The sequence below is a fragment of the Cucurbita pepo genome, chromosome 2, assembly GCF_057944985.1.
Source record: "Cucurbita pepo subsp. pepo isolate OVF chromosome 2, ASM5794498v1, whole genome shotgun sequence".
In the NCBI taxonomy this organism is placed as follows: domain Eukaryota; kingdom Viridiplantae; phylum Streptophyta; class Magnoliopsida; order Cucurbitales; family Cucurbitaceae; genus Cucurbita; species Cucurbita pepo.
The window spans coordinates 2,691,916-2,710,652 of record NC_141799.1 but is presented as its reverse complement, the minus strand read 5'-3'; the positions used below and the strand labels follow the sequence as shown (position 1 = coordinate 2,710,652).

General features: G+C 33.1%; 3 protein-coding genes across 4 annotated transcripts; 2 read left to right on the top strand and 1 right to left on the bottom strand.

The window, feature by feature from the left end:
• Positions 1–2,001: 2,001 nt before the first annotated feature.
• On the bottom strand, positions 2,002–6,303 carry RGTA1 (RAB geranylgeranyl transferase alpha subunit 1). The gene is made up of 8 exons (XM_023669614.2): positions 6,089–6,303; positions 5,836–5,998; positions 5,497–5,657; positions 5,283–5,387; positions 4,057–4,848; positions 3,781–3,958; positions 3,347–3,533; positions 2,002–2,948 (listed from the first exon to the last, which is right to left on the bottom strand). Exons 1-8 carry the CDS (start codon positions 6,202–6,204, stop codon positions 2,554–2,556), a joined length of 2,097 nt encoding a protein of 698 aa, XP_023525382.2. The 5' UTR covers positions 6,205–6,303; the 3' UTR covers positions 2,002–2,553.
• A 4,391-nt stretch (positions 6,304–10,694) lies between these two features.
• On the top strand, positions 10,695–13,127 carry CER2 (HXXXD-type acyl-transferase family protein). The gene is made up of 2 exons (XM_023667620.2): positions 10,695–11,390; positions 12,088–13,127. The coding sequence occupies exons 1-2, from the start codon at positions 10,947–10,949 to the stop codon at positions 12,961–12,963; spliced, it is 1,320 nt and encodes a 439-aa protein (XP_023523388.2). The 5' UTR covers positions 10,695–10,946; the 3' UTR covers positions 12,964–13,127.
• A 3,007-nt stretch (positions 13,128–16,134) lies between these two features.
• Positions 16,135–18,327, top strand: LOC111789271 (deSI-like protein At4g17486). Of its 2 annotated transcripts, XM_023669989.2 has the most exons (4): positions 16,135–16,334; positions 16,447–16,632; positions 17,194–17,481; positions 17,786–18,327. In XM_023669989.2, the coding sequence occupies exons 2-4, from the start codon at positions 16,485–16,487 to the stop codon at positions 18,043–18,045; spliced, it is 696 nt and encodes a 231-aa protein (XP_023525757.1). In that variant the 5' UTR covers positions 16,135–16,334; positions 16,447–16,484; the 3' UTR covers positions 18,046–18,327. The 2 variants fall into 2 exon arrangements, with proteins under 2 accessions (XP_023525757.1, XP_086977648.1); XM_087121522.1 differs by lacking the exon at positions 16,135–16,334 and having other exon boundaries at positions 16,493–16,632; positions 17,075–17,481.
• The last annotated feature ends 410 nt before the right edge of the window (positions 18,328–18,737 follow it).

Genomic DNA, 18,737 nt, shown 5'->3' with positions numbered 1-18,737 from the left:
GGGAAACGCATACTTTCCACGCTTTATCTCAGTAGATGTTATTTTTTCTTGAGTGTTTCATTTGATTGTTTTAGGGTTTGAATGTTGAAAAGAAAACTATAGGTTTCTCCATAGTAAGCACTAGAATTTTTCTAGCTTTGACATCATATGAGCCATCTATGCGTTTTTCTTGTTGCTTGGTGGTTGAACTTGTGCTAGATGACTCTCTCACGACAAGTTCTCCACAGGGATTGAATCTTATTTTGTGGTGTATTGTTTTTCATCATGAACTTTTATTCTTTGATTTACAGAATCTCATTTTGTGGCGTAGTACTGTTCTTTTCTTGAACTTTTGCATGATTTCTGCGCACACCATAATCTTCGTGGTATTTATATCTTTTGAATCCGAAGTTCTTAAATAATAATATCATTTATCTTACTTTATAAGCGTGTTTCCGTTCCAAATTAGTTCACATTTAAAAGAAAGAACAGAATGTGTATTTTATTGTGTATTTTATTGGTGAGTTATCTAATAAGTTTCCTTCTCGGGAATTTTCTTTTAAATTTAATTACTTGATCGTTTCAATTACACGGGGGGAATAATAGTACGATTTCAACATGGGTAGGACACCAAGAATAAATTAATTAGTTTTTGTGTCGGTTTATTGTTTCTAAAAATGAAGTATTTAACATTCACTTCTCAAAGACAGAAGAATGAAACATGTTTCCGCCTTTAATTACTTTGGGGATGGGGATGAAAAGAGGTTTGAAATCTTCGAGGTAGGGAGACGGGGCGACTTTAGAAAGCTGGAATCTGACATCTATTTTTTAAAACGGGTTATTTTTAATTCGTTTAAAATTATTCCGAAACAGATTTTACTCTTTCAAAAATAAGATTTGAATTTTAATTCATAAAATGTAATTTCAAATAACTAAATATATGTTTTTTCGAAACATTTCTTTACTCAAAATTAATGATTTTATACTTTCAAATATAATTTTATTTCATAAAAAGTAATTTCAAATAATTAAAAAGAAAAAACATTCTTAAAATTATTTTGAAACATTCCTTTAATCAAAATTAATGATTTTGTACTTTTAAATATAGTTTTATTTTATAAAAAGTAATTTCAAATACTTAAAAAGAAAAAATGTTTTTAAAATTAATGATTTTGTACTTTTAAATATAGTTTTATTTTATAAAAAGTAATTTCAAATAATTAAAAAGAAAAAATGTTTTTAAAATTATTTCGAAACATTCCTTTAATCAAAATTAATGATTTTATACTTTAAAATATAATTTTATTTCATAAAAAGTAATTTCAAATAATTAAAAAGAAAAAATGTTTTTAAAATTATTTCGAGACATTTTTTAATAAAAATTAATGATTTTAAATATAACTTTATTAAATAAAATTTAACTTTTATTTCATCAAAAGTAATTACAAATAATTCAAAATATGTTCTTAAAAATTGTTTTTAAAATCATTTCCATACATTTTTTTTAATCAGAATGAACATAAAATTTAAATTTTATTTCATGAAAAGTGATTTCAAATAATTGAAAATATGTTCTGGAAAAATACGTTTATAAAATTATTTCGAAACATTCCTTCATCAAAAATTAATCATAATTCAAATTTTATTTCACAAAAAGTAATTTCAAGCAATTAAAAATATGTTTCGAAGGGATCAGTTCATGAACCTACTTTTCAACCAAGTGTGTTTAATTCAATTGAAGTTCACGAGTATGATGTCATTTCTGACCCTCCAATTTTAGAAAATTTTAAATCTAAAATCAAATAAGATTATAACTAAAAAAAGAAAAGAAAAGAAAAGAAAAGCAAAACGTTAACCAACAACGAAAGAGAGGTTTAGATAATAAAAGGTAAATTCTGATAAAAAAAGCACTTACTTCGGTCCGTTCTTCGTGTATTCCTTTCGAAATCTTTGATCGAGTCTATCCTCCGTTGGTGAGCTTGTTTCTTTCAACTCAACCAAATCGTGCCTGCATGCTACATATATCTCAACATATTATAAATTATTGAATTAGGATTCTTCAAAATTTTGGCATAACAAGAAGGCAAAGGACGGTTCTCCAAATACATAATGAAGAAACTTGTATGGTATGACTTAGAACTAGACCACAGCCATTTGACACACTGACACACCATGATGTATAAATGAGCAAGTGAAACAAGGATGATAATGGAGTTTGGAGCAAAATTCAAAGTAGCGAGTACCAAATTCATTTCCATGTCATCGCCAGACCTCCCATTCCCATTAAGTTATATATCCGTTCGAGCTCTCGGAGATGTGTCATCCATCAGTAAATTCAAATCCAAATCGTCGCACGGTCACCAGAATCATAGAATAATTTGAATGTTGGATGTAACAAATGATTTGAATGCTTGTTGGATGTAATGGCGGATCCTCGGTTGTGTTGGAAACAAGATGATGCTTTGCCCATGGTTGGTACCTTGAGGATCAAGGATAGTTCGTAGCAGACGTTTATACATTCGGAAGATGAACTATCAAAGCGGAGGGAATCGGATGCAGATAAACTAAATTCATCTATTGTACTTGTTTGCCATCAAGCCAGTGGAGTTTGGGAAGAACCTTAACCAGAAATGCCTTAAACCTCTCACTGGATATCATGTTTCCTTCAATATCTAATTGAGTCAAGTTCAGATCTTTGAATAGAAAATAAGCTTCCCAGTAACTTGCCAGGTCGGGGCTATCAGTTACCATTTTATCACTGCTCAGATCATTTTCTTTTTCTTCGGAATGAGACAGGGGAGATGAGAAGAGATATCTTGTGGTGTCGATAGAATGCGAACCTATCTCGTTGCACGAGACATCCAAAACTTTCAAGGACTTCAATGTTCTTAGAGACTCCAACGCGGTAAAACTACCGATTTTATTGTTGCTCAAACTCAAGCAAGAGAGAAGCTGCAAGGCCTCCAATCCTGTCCAAGGGTCATATGACATAAAAAAATAAAAAAATAAAAAAAAAGTAGAAATTTAATATGTTGCAATATCAAGATCAAATTTCTCAATCATATCAACATAACTGTATCCCCAAATAATTAATCAAACCCACAACATGCAACTAGATTTTTGTTTCAACTTCTAAATTTGAAAACCATTCAATATCTGTGAGAGTCCAAGTCAGATTGCATGAACCAACCGTACTAATATTTAGACCAACTTGGATGGTCAACCACGAACTTAGCATGGTTTGCCAATCAGATCACACGAATAAATTTTTCAATAAATTTAATGGCATATAATGACCATAGATAACGCAGGAAAGTGCAACAACAATTAGTTCCGCTTATCGTATAAGCCAAGTAGAAAAGTATACCTTCAGTTGAACGGAGTTCGTTATGGCTGAGGTCCAGCACTTGAACCCACAGTAATCTTTCAACAGATCCAATCCGTGAAATTGATAAATTATTGAGCCTTACACAGGTAGTAGTGCCTAAATACGGTGAGGTCTGGTCTTTGTAGCAATAGCAGTGTCTAAACAAAGACTCCATAGTCGATGTCACCTGCGAAGAAACCAAAGTATTAGTCACTCTTCCTGTCGAACATACGACAGTAGTAAAATTCTCATTTAAGCACATGGAACAAGGCAAAGATTCCGAGGATAAATAATTTAATGTCACAAAGGGAAACATAAAACAAGTGTGAAGTTACAGATTCTAGTCCCTGGTGGCATAAGGGACATCATTATCAATATCATAGACAAAAGAAGTATAAATTTCCATTAGTTGATAACAAGAAATCGTTAATCACCTTCTGCAATAAAACTAAGCTGTGTTCATCCTTGTAGTAATGAAAATGTGTTGGGTCCAACTTCATCAGGTCCTGGTAAAGTTCAAGCACTTCCTCAAGTTGGGCCATTTTATTGGCATGTGGAGATGTTGCAACATGAGCCATCAGAAATCTTGCAAGAGTGAGCTTACCAATTTTACTACAAAAAAGCGGAAAATTAAAATAAGAAAGATGTGATTTATGAACTGTATAAAATAATATAACATGCAAAAGAACTGGAGCGAGCAGTGAGCATACCAGTCGGTCTCGGATAATAATTCTCGGAAAAGAGCTATTTCATTGCTTATAATCTCAGCACACCATTCAGAACTAGAAGGTGCATAATTATTCTCAATGGTTAGATTGTCGGAAGAAGCAAATGGTAAAGTATGAGGACTAATGCTGCAACTAGTAAAGTTTTCATCCTTCCACCAGATCCCTTCATTACCACAATCTTCAATAGGTGTTTCTCCTAAATGCACAGACACTTCAAAAGAAAAACAAGTTGGTTTCACATGATGAAAACCACTTGCTGATGTTATTTTCTGAGAATTTCCAAGACTGACTTCCACAGAGTAAGATTCAGAAGAATTCATCTCTCCTTGAGGAAAACTAAGATGACTAACCCAAGCTTTGGCAGCATCATGGCCACATTTTGAGAGTGGTTTCCAAATAAGATCTCCTCTTAAATTAGCTGTAGATTTAACACTCACTGAAGATGAGTCGACACCTTGAACAGGCTGATTGAAGTAAAGAATGAGAGCCAACGTTTCAGAATGGAAGCTTCTAGATGGAGATAGGGTTTGATCATCCAGACTTCTATTTCTTGATAACGCCACTCTGTAACTATGAGGTGGCCAAGAGGAAACAAGACTTGGAGCATTTGATTTTATCGTTTGGTCCAGAAGCCAAAGATGATAAAACCAACCACTTTGATCATCTGGATCAGTGAAAATAGCTTGGTGCACGAGCTCATACTCCTCACTTAACACCTTTTCCGCTGGGAAATAACCTTCAGCCTTTTTGTTCAGCAGTTTAGCAAGAAGCGCACTACAAGGTGGAAGTGATATCAACGAATTTATACTTACGACACAGTTGAAGATAACTAAAACTTTCGACAGAAAGAACACTGAGAAGAAGAGTGAAAGTCTAGAAAATTCCATAAAATGTAATTTTATATACACTAGTTTTCCAAATAAAATGGCTTATAGAAGATTCGAGGTGAGTTTTATGTGGCCTTAACGTTTACATAACACAATAATATCCTTGCCACGTTCATCAGATGGCTAATAGAATTAAGACAAACGTTAAATCAGTTGAGAATTGTAATGTGTAAATCTGAATTACCGCTAAAAAAGGAAACACTGGTAATATCTTCCTTGAATAGTTGAATTTTATGAACAAGCAGAGCAGGATGAGCCAGCACATCTGGTCCTAAATCTTTTACAGATAAACTTTACAACTGAGGATTACGTAGGCTATACCTGCGATTATGCCATGCGGAATAATTGCTGAAATTTGTGTCTATCATATCTGTTGTATACTTCAACTCTTTCTCCTCGGGTATGTTTGTTAACTCTGCCACAAATCTGATAAACGGACAAAGAAATATATGAACTAATACATCCAAAATGGTCATGTAAACAGCGGCTATCGGCCTAGAAGGATTGGACAAGGAGAATGCAAGTAGATGTTAACCTTCTGTAGTTCCATGCATGAAAATTCCTAGCGTCGAGCTTTTGAAATTTTCCAAGAAGACGCAACTCAAGATCGGTGGATGAATGCCCCTTGCTCAAGATCCATTTTCGATGATACCACGCGCCGTACGACTTAACGTTCTGACGCAGTGCACTTTCAGCCTACATTAGATGAATTGACGGAACCTAATCAGTAGTTCGTACTAACAATCAACAGCAGCGTTGAGCCAACCAAACGCATTAACGAAACGACATCTTCAGACCGATTAACTAAAAGCAAAAGCCTAGTCGAGAATTGAACAAAGAGCTTCAAATCCAGCGACGACAAATGACAACTTACAACTCTGAGTTCCTCATCAAGGATCGCTTTGATCGACTCGGTATCTGATGGAGATTCCTTCAGGTAGTGTTCGACCGCAAGTTTCCTATAGTTCCAAGCCGTATACAGATCCGGATTCATTTCCAGCACCTTAGCACTAACCTCTACGGCTTCCTTGTCATAGCTGCAACGATCAATCCAAAAATCAAATCACAGAAACACCTAAACCGTTACTGAAACACGGAAACAGAGATAAGCAAGTCAAATATTATACTTCTTTTGGTGGTGATTTTCGAGCAATTGAGATTGCAGAGGACGAAGCTTGGCGGCTTCCGCCGCCGAAGCCTCTTCTTCCTCCGGTTTCTGAGGCTTGCGCGGCCGTCCGTGCATTTTCGGTGCAGTGCAGTGTTCTTCGGAAGGATCGAAATTAGCGCCTCTGAAAGAGATGAAGATGTAACATCAAGCGAAAATCGAGAGAGAGAGAGAGAGAGCGATAAATTTTATATGAAGCTTCGTTTTCGTATTCGAGTCCAAACCCGGGAGAGCAGGAGATTGAATGGACGAGTTGGTCCGCGCCATGGCCCACTAACAACTCGGCCCAACATAAACTAATGGGCCGTAACTACTTCAATTTAGCCCAGCCCATTAAACGGCTCGGACCGTGTAAATGTATTTTTAAAACCACCCAACTCAACCCTAACTACTAATCCAACCCAACCTAACCCGACGCCTATAATTCGGGTTGGATTGGTCCGGATTGCCGGGTTGGATGTACACCCCTACCCTCGACTAGGTCGAGTTATATCATTTGTTATAAAAGGTATAGGTCTATATTTTCACACCGTCGAACTCAAACAAATAATAAAAATAAAAAAAAACTAATAAAATATAGAAAAATAACGATAAAACCGTTATTTTTCGTAATATTTAAAACTTTGTTCTTCTTTGTAGTATAATAAATTTAAAGGGTATAAATTTTTTAAGCATAATAAATATTTAAATACTTAATATAAATAATTGATTTCAATAATAAAAAATAAACGTATTATAACTCCTTTAATAAAAAATTATATATTTAAATTATCCAACATTATATGATATTATGGAAATCACTACAAATGGAGTAAGATTCAGATTACCTTGTTGATCGAATATCTTAAGGCAAGAACATTGTTTGAGATTTGAATCACTCCACAAGTAAAATCGATCATGTCTAGCTTAAATGATTCTTGTTGATCAAATATCTCAAGGCAATAACACGTGCTTGATATTCGAATCACTCCACAAGCAAGATTGATCATGTCGAGCTTGAATGATTCTACATCTAGAATTGCAAACAAACTTAGTCATTGGCTAAAGAAAAACAAACATACTTCTTTCACTATATTTTTCAAGTTTTAAAATACATTAACTTACTCTAAATTGTAATTCACCCAAAATTTATAAAATGAAACTTCATTTTATTCGATCTGACATTAATTGAAATATCTCTTGATAACTTCAACAATATTTTATTCGCATCTTCATTAAAGCATATTGTATGATTGATGTCTCTTGGTTCTTATCATTAGAGATGTCCACGAGCCAAGGCGAAAACAAGGAAGCTTTCTTGATCCCGCCTCCTATTTTTATTTTTATTTCTATTTCTGCAAAATTCTTCATTTATTTTTACAGAATCACGATGCTTTACGAGAATTTCTCTCTCAATTCTTAATATATTTTTCATATAAAAAAATATTTATTTCATAATATTTATAGTGTTTAATTTAATTCGTAAAAAAACTCAAATTTCAATATTACTTATCCACTTAAATAAATAAATAAATATAAAGTAGAGCGGAGTAGGTAAAGATAGAAAAATATAATTTTCGTGAGCCCTAATCTATCTCTACTCTGCCTTCATTCCGATCTACGAAAATAAGTAAATTAAATTAAATTAAATTAAATTAAATTTATTTTAGTGAAATAGATGCACTTTATTGTATGGCCTCCTCTACTCCAAACAATAATTATATAACTTTCATCCTTTTATTAAGAAGTGTCATAAAATCATAGGTCCAATAATTTGGTTTATAAAAGTCCATACTTTTCAACATTTATTTTTTACAAGCTACCGTCTCCACGTGTACATTAAATAAACTAGCAATAAAATCAGTATTTACAAAATAAAATAATTTATTTATTTAATAAAAATTAAGAAAAAGGATATTAAATCGTCTCAAACACGTATCTATTTAGGAAACCAATTCCATCCATCCATTAACGCCCCATTCGTTAGGACACCAAATTTATCCTGTCTCTATTTTAGGTTATATTAATTAAAAAATAAATAAATAAATATATATATATATATATATATTATTTAAAAAATACCAATGAACTTTAAAAAATTTCAATAATAAACTCTTAAAATATATTTTTATAGTTAATTTTGGAGGAAAATTGTTAACAAAAAAAAATGTTTGAATTTTCCTTAAAAAATATTTTTAAAATTTTAAATTTGTATTAATACTATTAAATATTTTAAAATTTTTAAAACCAAAATTAATAGTATTTTTAAGATTGATTATTTTTTTTTAAAGAATATTAGTAAAAAGAATTGATAATTAAGTTGAAATCTACTTTTTAATATTTATGAATTTTTTTTAAGAAGTTTAAAAATATTGTTGAAATTTTGAAATTTAAAAAATATTTATAATATGAAGTACAAAAATGAGTATATTTTTATTTTATTTTTAAAATATTATCACTTTTTGCTCTATATTTGTAAAATATAATTATGTCACCAAAATACTTCTTTTTACCTTAACATTAAATAAACGTTTTAAAATTATTATTGAATATAAAATTTATTAGATTGTTAGACCAACAAAATGGGCGACTAAACATTATTTATTCATAATTAATATTGAATAACAACAAATTAAAAAAAAAAAGTTATAAATTTTGAAAGGATATTATTTAAAAAATAAATAAAATACAACAACTTAATTTTTTTTTTAATATTTGAATTTAAAAAATATGTACTTATCTCATCTTGAATGCCCTTAATTTCGTCCACTTTCCAACAGGCACAATTACGAAAGGTGACCTACTTCTTAACCTCTCTTGACTATATCATTGTATATTTGTGTCGGTTTCATTTATATATTTTTTTATTCACTATTAATTTAATTTATAAGCAATAAATATATTTTTAATTACAAAATATTAAAATAATAATATAATTACTATAAAAAAATGTTTTTTTAAGAGTATTGCCTGGAAAAAAGTTTATAAACCGTTGAGGTCGTGCCTTTTCCCTTTTTTCTATTTAATGGAAAACTCAAGCTATAAATATTTTATTCTCTTTTTTTTATTATTAAATATTTTATTTTATTTTATTTTTTTTTATATATTTTAAAGTACATTTTAAAATTGATTTAATGATCATAGCATTCAATTCTTACCGCTGTATAAGTTTGGGATGAATTTAATTCGTACAATTAATTCAATACGGTAGAGGTTTGTTTCAATCTCAAATATTAATTTTTTTTAATAAAAAATAAATGTGAGAATATGAGATTTTTAACATGAGCATCGTGAAATAAAATAAAATAATATGTTTCCAAAAGGTAATATATTGTTTAAAAAATACTAATAAAATTTTTAATATTACCTTTAAACTAAAATAAATAAATAAATGCTCTGAGTGTAACTTTCAATTTGGATAAAAAAAATACTCCTACCTTTGGCTTAAAGTTAATGATATTTTTGAAATAAATATTAACGGTTTTCATTCAAAACTATGAGTAAGAATATAATAAGATATATTAATATGTGGAAACCACTATAAGAGGAGTAAGATTTAGATTACCTTGTTGATCGAATATCTCAAGGTAAGAACATTGTTTGAGATTTGAATCATTCCACAAGCAAGATCGATCATGTATAGCTTGAATGATTCTTATTGATCAAATATTTCAACGTAAGAACACTTGTTTGAAGTTCGAATCACTCCACAAGCAAGATTGATCATGCTGAGCTTGAATGATTTTACATGCAACCTAAACTACATAAAATTGCAAATAAACTTAGTCATTAGCTGAAGGAGAGCACAAATGCTCATTTTATTATATTTTCCAAGTCTAGTTACAAATACAACATACGTGGCTCTATATAGTCTCAAAAGGAAATAAGTCATTCCAAGAGTTGTAACATTCATACTTTAGGGTTATAATTAACGATGTAGAATGTAACGTAGAGTAAATAAAATGTCTTAAAATACATTAATGAAAATACAATAACTCTAAATTGTAATTCACTCAAAATTTATAACAATAAAACTTCATTATTCTTCAAAGTGGCATGAATTGAAATATCTTTTGATAATTTCAACTCCATTTTCTTCGCATATTCATTGAAATATATTGTATGATCGATGTCTCTTAGTTTATATTATATATATATATATATATATATATATATATATATATATATATATATATATATATATAGACACACACACGAAGTACAAAGTTTTTATTTATTAATTTAGCTTTTTTAAAAAAATTATTAACAAGCTAAATTAATAAAAATATAAATAAAATTTGTAATTTATCTCCAAAATATTTTTAAATTTTTAAAATTTAAAAAATAACCCGGACAATACTTTATTTAAAAAATATATATAAACTCTCAAATTTTAATTAATATTATTATATTTTAAATAAATAAATAAATAGGTTTTTTTTTTTTTTTCTTTTCTTTATGATTTTTCTAGTGTAAAGGCAATGGTAGGTTTGAATTCCGCTGTTTTCTTTACGAAAGTGTAATTTAAACTTTAAAAACGGATATGCGTCTCTAGGCAAGCCGTGTTTTCAATCAATAAACTTCCTCATCTTTCCATTTAATAGTTTCCCTATCCATTTCAAATTGCTTTGTTCATATTAAAAGCTCTCATTAATGGCTTCTCCCAACTGCAAGGATGCGTGCGAATCTTCTTCACCACAACAAAAGCCTCTGCCATTCTCCAGTCTTCCATAAATTCAACTCCTCCTCCTCCAAACTTCTCTCACTTCTACGCACAATTTCATCAGAAAACCGCTCGAAAGTTCCGATTTCTCTCTATTCTTTGTCAGGCGGCGAGATTCATGGACGGCAGCGGAAACGACCTAATTTCCGAAGTGAAATTGTCGTCCGTGGTTCCGGCGAAGGCGACCGGCGAGAATAAGGTCCATGAACTTTCGGCAATCGATCTTGCGATGAAACTTCATTACATTCGCGGCGTTTATTTCTTCAGGCCGAGCGAAGAGGTGAGAAATTTGACGATTTATGACCTAAAGAAACCTATGTTTCCGCTGCTGGAGATATACTATGTCGTTTCGGGGAGGATTCGGAGGAGGATCGAAGATCGCGATCGGCCGTTTATCAAGTGTAATGATAGCGGAGTGAGAATCGTTGAAGTGGAGTGCGAAAAAACGATCGACGAGTGGCTTTCGATCGATGACGACAAGATTTCGCACCGCCATGGAGATTTGGTTTACAGTCGTGCGATCGGGCCAGATCTTGGATTCTCCCCTCTCGTGTTCATCCAGGTGCGTCCGTCTAGTCGGTTGGTTTCCGTAACTGCCTTCACAATATATATATATATATATTATTGTTATTATTATTATCTAAAAATAATTTAATTAAAAAGAAAAGGTTATTAAAGAAAAATAATTATAATTTTCCTAAATAATGAAATGTTATTAAATGTTTTTTTATGGTAAGAATAAAAAATTTCTGAAAACTGAATTAAATATCACAAAAAATTAATTAATTAAATAATAAAAGTACGCATACTTTAATCAATTGCTTGATGACAAAAGGTATTATAGAGTTAATTATATTTAAGTTATTTTAATTAATAAGATAATTTTGAAAATGGAACGATTAATTATGGATGTGACTGCCTGAACTATATGAACCATGAAATATTTGGCATTGACTTATTTATTATTTAATATTTTTATTATTTTTTAAAATATTCTGAGGTTTGCGCAATTTCCCAACCTATCTAGAGTTGTTGAAATCTCACGTGATATAAATGGACTTTAAAAGAATAAAGTAAATTATTAAAATATTAATAGTTGACGGAATGACTCATCCGTCCAACCTCCGTTAAACAAAAGAAAAATACTATTAATGAAAATAATGAATAATCTAATTGATAATTTTTTAATAAATAAATATTTAAATGTAGTTTTTTATTATAAAATAAAAAAATTTAAAAACCATTTCGGCTGCGTGCAGCTGACTCGGTTCAGGTGCGGCGGACTCTCTGTCGGCCTCAGTTGGGCTCACGTCCTCGGCGATATTTTCTCCGCCTCCACCTTCATCAACGCATGGGGTCACGTCATGAAAAACCGCCCGGTCGAACGACTCCGCCCACTGCCGGCGACTGCGGCGGACCTCATTCGGCCGTCCGGTTCAACTGGACGATCTACATCGCCGGTCAAGCGGCTGGACTCGACTGGAGACCTTTGGATCGCTTCAAACGACTGCAAAATGGCGAAGCGGTCGTTTCGAATCACGGAAGAGCAACTGGTACGAATATTGAGCGTCGTCGACCGGAATCGGTCGGCGAACTACTCGAGTTTTGAAGCTATTGCTGCGATTTTCTGGAAATGTCTGTCGAAAATGCGGCTTGAGGACTCGGATTCGAAGACGATATCGATCTATTCGACGAAATGTCCTGATAGAGAGGGTCAGATTCCGAGGAATGGAATGGTGATGAGCGCCGTCGAGGCCGATTTTCCGGTCGCCGGAGCGGAGGAAGGTGCGTTGGCGGAGCTGATTGTGAAGAAGAAAATTGACGAGGGCGAAGAAATCAAGGAATTGGTGGAGAAAGAAAGGGAGGAATCTGACTTCATAGCGTACGGCGCAAGATTGACGTTCGTTGATTTGGAAGAAGCGAATCTCTACGGCTTGGAATTGGAAGGACAGAGGCCAGTTCATGTGAATTATGAAATTGGGGGAGTCGGTGAAAACGGCGTCGTCTTGGTGCTTCCAGGGCCGCCACGTTGCGACGGTACACCCGGCGGTGACCGGACGGTAACGGTGATCTTGCCGGAGAAACAGCTGCCGGACCTGATCGATGAACTGCAGAAGCAATGGGCGATTGTTTAAAATCGCGGTGTCTTCCACCGCTTGAGTTCAGCAGAGAAAATTAAGAGCAATTTCGCATTGGATAAATAAATTAAATTTAGTCTTTGTAATTAAAATTGTAATTTAAAATAATGTCTTAGAAAAAATACTTAAAGCAATGTGATATAAAACAAGCTTTTATTTTATTTTATTTTTCTTTATATAAATACATAAGACAATAAATTTTAAAATCAGTAAAATACGGACTAAACTTCAAACTGGAAATAAGATTACAAAATTTTGATTTTATTTTTTAAATAAAAATTGAGAAATACATAATATGAACTAAAAGTTAACCGAGTTTTATGTTTGTAAGACGAGTATCTTCCTCTTGTCTTCTATATCTTTTTACTTCAAGATACCTTTTAAAAACTTAGAAGATACCTCGTCCCCAAATGTTAAGACTATGACCCCTGAATTAGGGTTTGTAATTACGGGGTGATATGCGCTTATCACCAAAATCATTATGAGGTTCACAAGAATCTCTATAGTAGTCATTCATTTTGTTCTTTGTCCATCAAATCTCGATGGACCACGTAGACATGTCACCGATGGCCCACTAGATGATCCATCGCTTACTTGTTTCAAAGTAGGTTCTCATAAATTTAATGCTAATATTTATCCATCGTAATTAATTGACAAAAAAAAAATAATAATTATAAAAAAAAAATATATATATATATACACACATAAAATCAAAAGAAATAAAATTTATATATAGATTAGATAATAATTTTAAAATTAATTTATATTAAAATTTTAAATAGAAAGAAATTTGAAATATGATTCATACATTATCTCTCTTCCCAAAATAGCCTTGTCACGCTATATTAGCCGTACGAAATAACGGGAAAGTATTAAAGATGCTTTTCTCTCATGTGCCTATTAATCAGACGGCTTTTGTATTTTGGATGCTTTTCAAAATTGGGCTTTTATTTCGGCCATACGGCCCAAAACCGAATTTGGGCCTTTTGACATTTGGAGCCTGAATTTGGGCCGGCCCATATTAGCAATGTGCAGCCCAAGGTTATTTATTTATTTACAATGTTTATAATAATAATAATAATAATGAGGGGATGGATAGGTGAGACAAATAAGGATTGAAAAGGGGAATTTTGTTGGTGTGAAAATTTTCAAGTGTGAGGAGATGAATAGAGCATGCTACCCAACAACCAAGCATGAAGATCAAGTATGAAAATGGGTGCATGGCCATAGAAAAATTTCGTGCCACGTGACATGTCGTGTTCTCATTTAATTTAACTTCACAATCCCGACACATTCACACATACACGTTAGTGCACTGGAAAATGTTGGATATTGACGCGAAAGATGGATTGACAATTTCATACATTATTGAAAAGACGATAAAAATATGAAGATGAACTAAAGATTCAGATAAGAACATCGATAGTACGCTAGGAAGAGGTTATCCAATATGGGATCTCACAACCCATTCTTTAGGGCCAGCGTCCTCACTGGGTTTCCACAACCGACCGAGCGTCCTCGCTCGCACACGCTCGGTGTCTGGCTCTGTTCTCATTGGGTTTCCACACCCGACCAAACGTCCTCGCTGGCACACTACCTGATGTCTGGCTCTGATACCATTTATAATAGTCAAAGTCCACCACTAACAAGTAACAAATGTTGTCCATTTTAGTTCTTTATGTATCGTTGTTGGCCTCACAGTATTAAAATGCGTATGCTAGAGGGACAAAATGAATATTTTTTATAAATAAAACAATAAGACAGCTCTATAAAAGTTATAAAATATATATATTTTTCAAATATATCATATAATAAAAAATAAAAACTTTGTTCCGTAGAATGGGTAAGAAAAAGTGTGCAATTTTGTGTAGCTCTATCTATTCCACTTAAAATATCTTCATTCACTTTATTCCCGTCACCAAATTTTTATTCCAATAGACGCTAATAATAAAAAGAATATATAAATTCGATAAATAAAGGGCAGTATAGGAATATTCAATTATTGTCCATCTATAACGTCTTTTCGACTTGATCTTGGACCTTGACTCACTCTTCGTGGATAGGGACTAAAGGTTTTTTTTTTTTTTTTTTTTTTTTCATTACTGAACTCGACATTCTCGCTTATGCTTCGTCTATCACTGTTCGTGTGGGTGTTTCTCTCTTGAGCGTAACGCTCTCTTATCAGTGCACTTTTACATCTCGTAGCTTCAATAAATCACTTGGTTTCGTTCATCTTCGACGCAAGAGTACTTCATTAGCGAATTATTACGTGCTCCTTCAACAATGGCTATTGCAAACCTCGCGTTGTCTGTTCGTGTGGGTGTTTCTCTCTTGAGCATAACGCTTTCTTATCGGTGCATTTTTACATCTCGTAGTTTTAGTAATTTGCTTGGTTTCGTTCATCATCGACCCAAGAGCACTTCATTAGCGAATTATTACGTGCTCCTTTAACGTTGACTATTACAAACCTCGTGTTGTCTGTTCATGTGGGTGTTTCTCTCTTGAGCGTAACACTCTCTTATCAGTGCATTTTAACATCTCGTAGCTTCAATAAATCACTTGATTCCATTCATCTTCAATGCAAGAGCACTTCATTAGCGAATTATTACGCGCTCCATCAACGATGGCTATTGCAAACCTCGTGTTGTCGGTTAATGTGGGTGTTTCTCTCTTGAGCGTAACACTCTCTCATAAGTGCACTGTTACATCTCGTAGCTTTAGTAAATCGCTCGATTCCGTTCATCTTCGACGCAAGAGCACTCGATCAGCAAATTATTACTCATTATTTTAACGATGTCTAGTGCCAATTTTAGGACCTCTCACCAGATTTCGAGAAAATGAAGTGAAAAAAAAAATGATATGTAAGGACAAAAGAATAATAATCATAAAGCAGTAATTATGGTAATTATTTCAATAATTAACAACTTCTTTTTTTTCTTTTTTGCAAATATATAAATTTATAATTAAAAAAAAAATCAACAAAAACAATAAATTTAGAAAATTTAAAGGAAATGGATAATTAATAATTAGTTTTTCTATTAATTGAGAGGTGAAATTGAGAGTTTAGGATTCAGTTCTGGATGAGTTGGGGGCCATCTGTCCGTCCTCCACAAAATCTAAATTCTCATAAATAAATAAAAAATGAATTTAAAAAAAAATAAATTAAATGTGTTATAAAAAAAAAGGGGAAAAAAATTTGGAGAAGAACGAGGATGACGAAAAGATCGGCGTGAGAGAATTGTTTCGGCTGCCGATAAATCTGAGGCCCGTTGCTCGATAATTCTTCGTCCCGAAGCCCAAAGGATGAACCCTGTTATTCTCTGGATTTACTGACGATTGATTTTCCAGTTCGTTCTGTTTTTTTGTTGGTAACGAATAATTTTCCTCCTAATTTTTTCCTTTACGGTTTCTTAATTTTGATTCTCTTTAACTAAATTCCTCTGGTTTGAATCTTACGGTTTTGTGTGATTTTGATTTCAGAGACTTAGAGGAGGAGGCGGAGTAAAGAAGCGGTGAGTATGGTGGAAATGTTGCGTAAAATGGCCTTGATGTCGAAGAAGAAGAAGAGTGGAACGGTGCCGGTTTATTTGAATGTTTATGATCTAACGCCGATCAATGGCTACGCGTATTGGTTCGGTCTAGGGGTTTACCATTCCGGTGTTCAAGGTTAGACAATTTATGGCGTTCTTCTTCTTCTTCTTCTTCTTCTTCTTCTTCACTTTTTGGTATGTTGTTGTTGAACGGCAACGATGAGGATTTTTTGGTTTCTTTCAGACGTTTTTTTGTTTAGACTGTGGGATTTCTGAACTGTTTTTATCATTTTTCTTGATTCTTCATTGCGTTTTCCTTCAGATCTGAGGTTTAACTCGCTCTGTTTTTAGATGAAATTCGTGATTCTTGAGAAATTTGAGGAACATAGCGAGGTTTTATGACGGTTCTGTAAGATTCTTTTGGTTTTGGTTGTGAGTTTACTGTTTAGTTTGAGGAAATATCGTTCTGTAATGGCTATAGATTGATTTGGCTGAGATATTGATGAATTGATGTTTGGAAAAACTCATAGTTTCTTCATATTTCCATAATCAGTTTCATTTGTGATCGACCTTTTCAGAGTTTTTTTGATGATTTGAACAGTCAATGTTTTCAATGGAGTTTGATTGTTTAATTTATTCTATCAAGAACAAGCTGTTCAAAATTAAAAACTCTGAACTGGGATGGATCTTTTTGCAGTTCATGGAGTTGAATATGCATTTGGAGCTCATGACCATGCAACTTCAGGGATATTTGAGGTAGAACCAAGGCAATGTCCTGGTTTTACATTTAGGAAATCAATTTGCATTGGAAGAACGAATCTCGGTCCGAAAGATGTCCGCTCGTTCATGGAGAAACTAGCTGAAGAGTACTCTGGGAACACTTATCATCTCATAACAAAAAATTGCAACCACTTTTGCAACGATGCATGTGTAAAGTTGGTCGGAAAACCAATCCCTAGCTGGGTCAACCGACTTGCTCGACTCGGTAAGATCGATTCTTATGCTTAAATTTTGATCGCCTAGCATCCTGCTTGTAGTTAATGTTTCATCGAGGACAATAGCTAGTTTACAAACAAACCGCCCATCATAACATAACCATGGTGATTCTATGCCTGATCTTATGAAAATCTTGGCTTCTCCTGCATAATTTAGAGTATGGCATGGCTCATGAGCTCGATCCAATAATTAACGAAGTGATAACGTTACGAGCGTTTCATGTTGTTCCTTCTACTGAGATTGAGACTTACAACAATTGGTGACATTGGTTCGATATGTTTTTGTATTTCCAGGTCTTTTCTGCAACTGTGTTCTTCCAGCGAGTTTGAACGAATCGAAAGTTCGGCAAGTAAGATCGGGAGAGAAGTTCAACGAAGGTATAAAGAAGAAACTGAAAATCCAGTCAAATGGGTGCAATAATGCCTCATCTTCTACTAACCCTTCGAAACCTTCGACTACAACTGTCAAAGTAAATAGACAGAAACGATGCCTCCCAGCATCGTCGACGGTGATAAATTCTTCGACACCGGCACCTCTGACTCTGAAGCTGTAACAGTAAGTGTTTCTTATTATAGGGTATTTTAAGAGTATAATCAACAACAGAAGACAGGCAAAATAGCATGGTTCTCATCATTTTGCCTCTCTGTTGGTCTTCTGCTTCTACTAATCTAAAACAAAAAAACAAAAAAAAGGTAAGGAAATTTGTGTTCATAATGCGTTGTGTATGTGTTGTGATTTGATTGTGTGATAATATATTGTTGAATTACAAAAGGGCTTTTGATTTAGAAGTTGGAAGAAGAAGAAGAGTTTAATGGAAATGGGTATTTTGATTCGACGTTTCCTTAATGGACCATGTTTGATTGTAGGTTGTCAGTGTTCGTGAGTTGAATTGGGTCTAGGTTGTTAGAGTTCGTGAGTGTTCATGAGTTGAATTGAGTCTAGGTTGTCAGTGTTCGTGAGTGTTCATGAGTTGAATTGGGTCTAGATTGTCAATGTTCGTGAGTGAGTGTTCCTGAGTTGAATTGGGTGTAGGTTGTCCGTGAGTTGGAATTGGGTCGATCAATTTTAATAATTTTTATTAAATAATGAACCAAAACTAGTTTTTAAATTTTTATTTGTAATAAAAGTTAAATTTTATTATATTTTATAAATTTTAATAAAAGTAATAAAAGAAAAAATCCACCCAAGCTCCTATTTGATCTCTGTCTTCACCGGTAGTCCATTCCATGACTGATGAACTGGCTC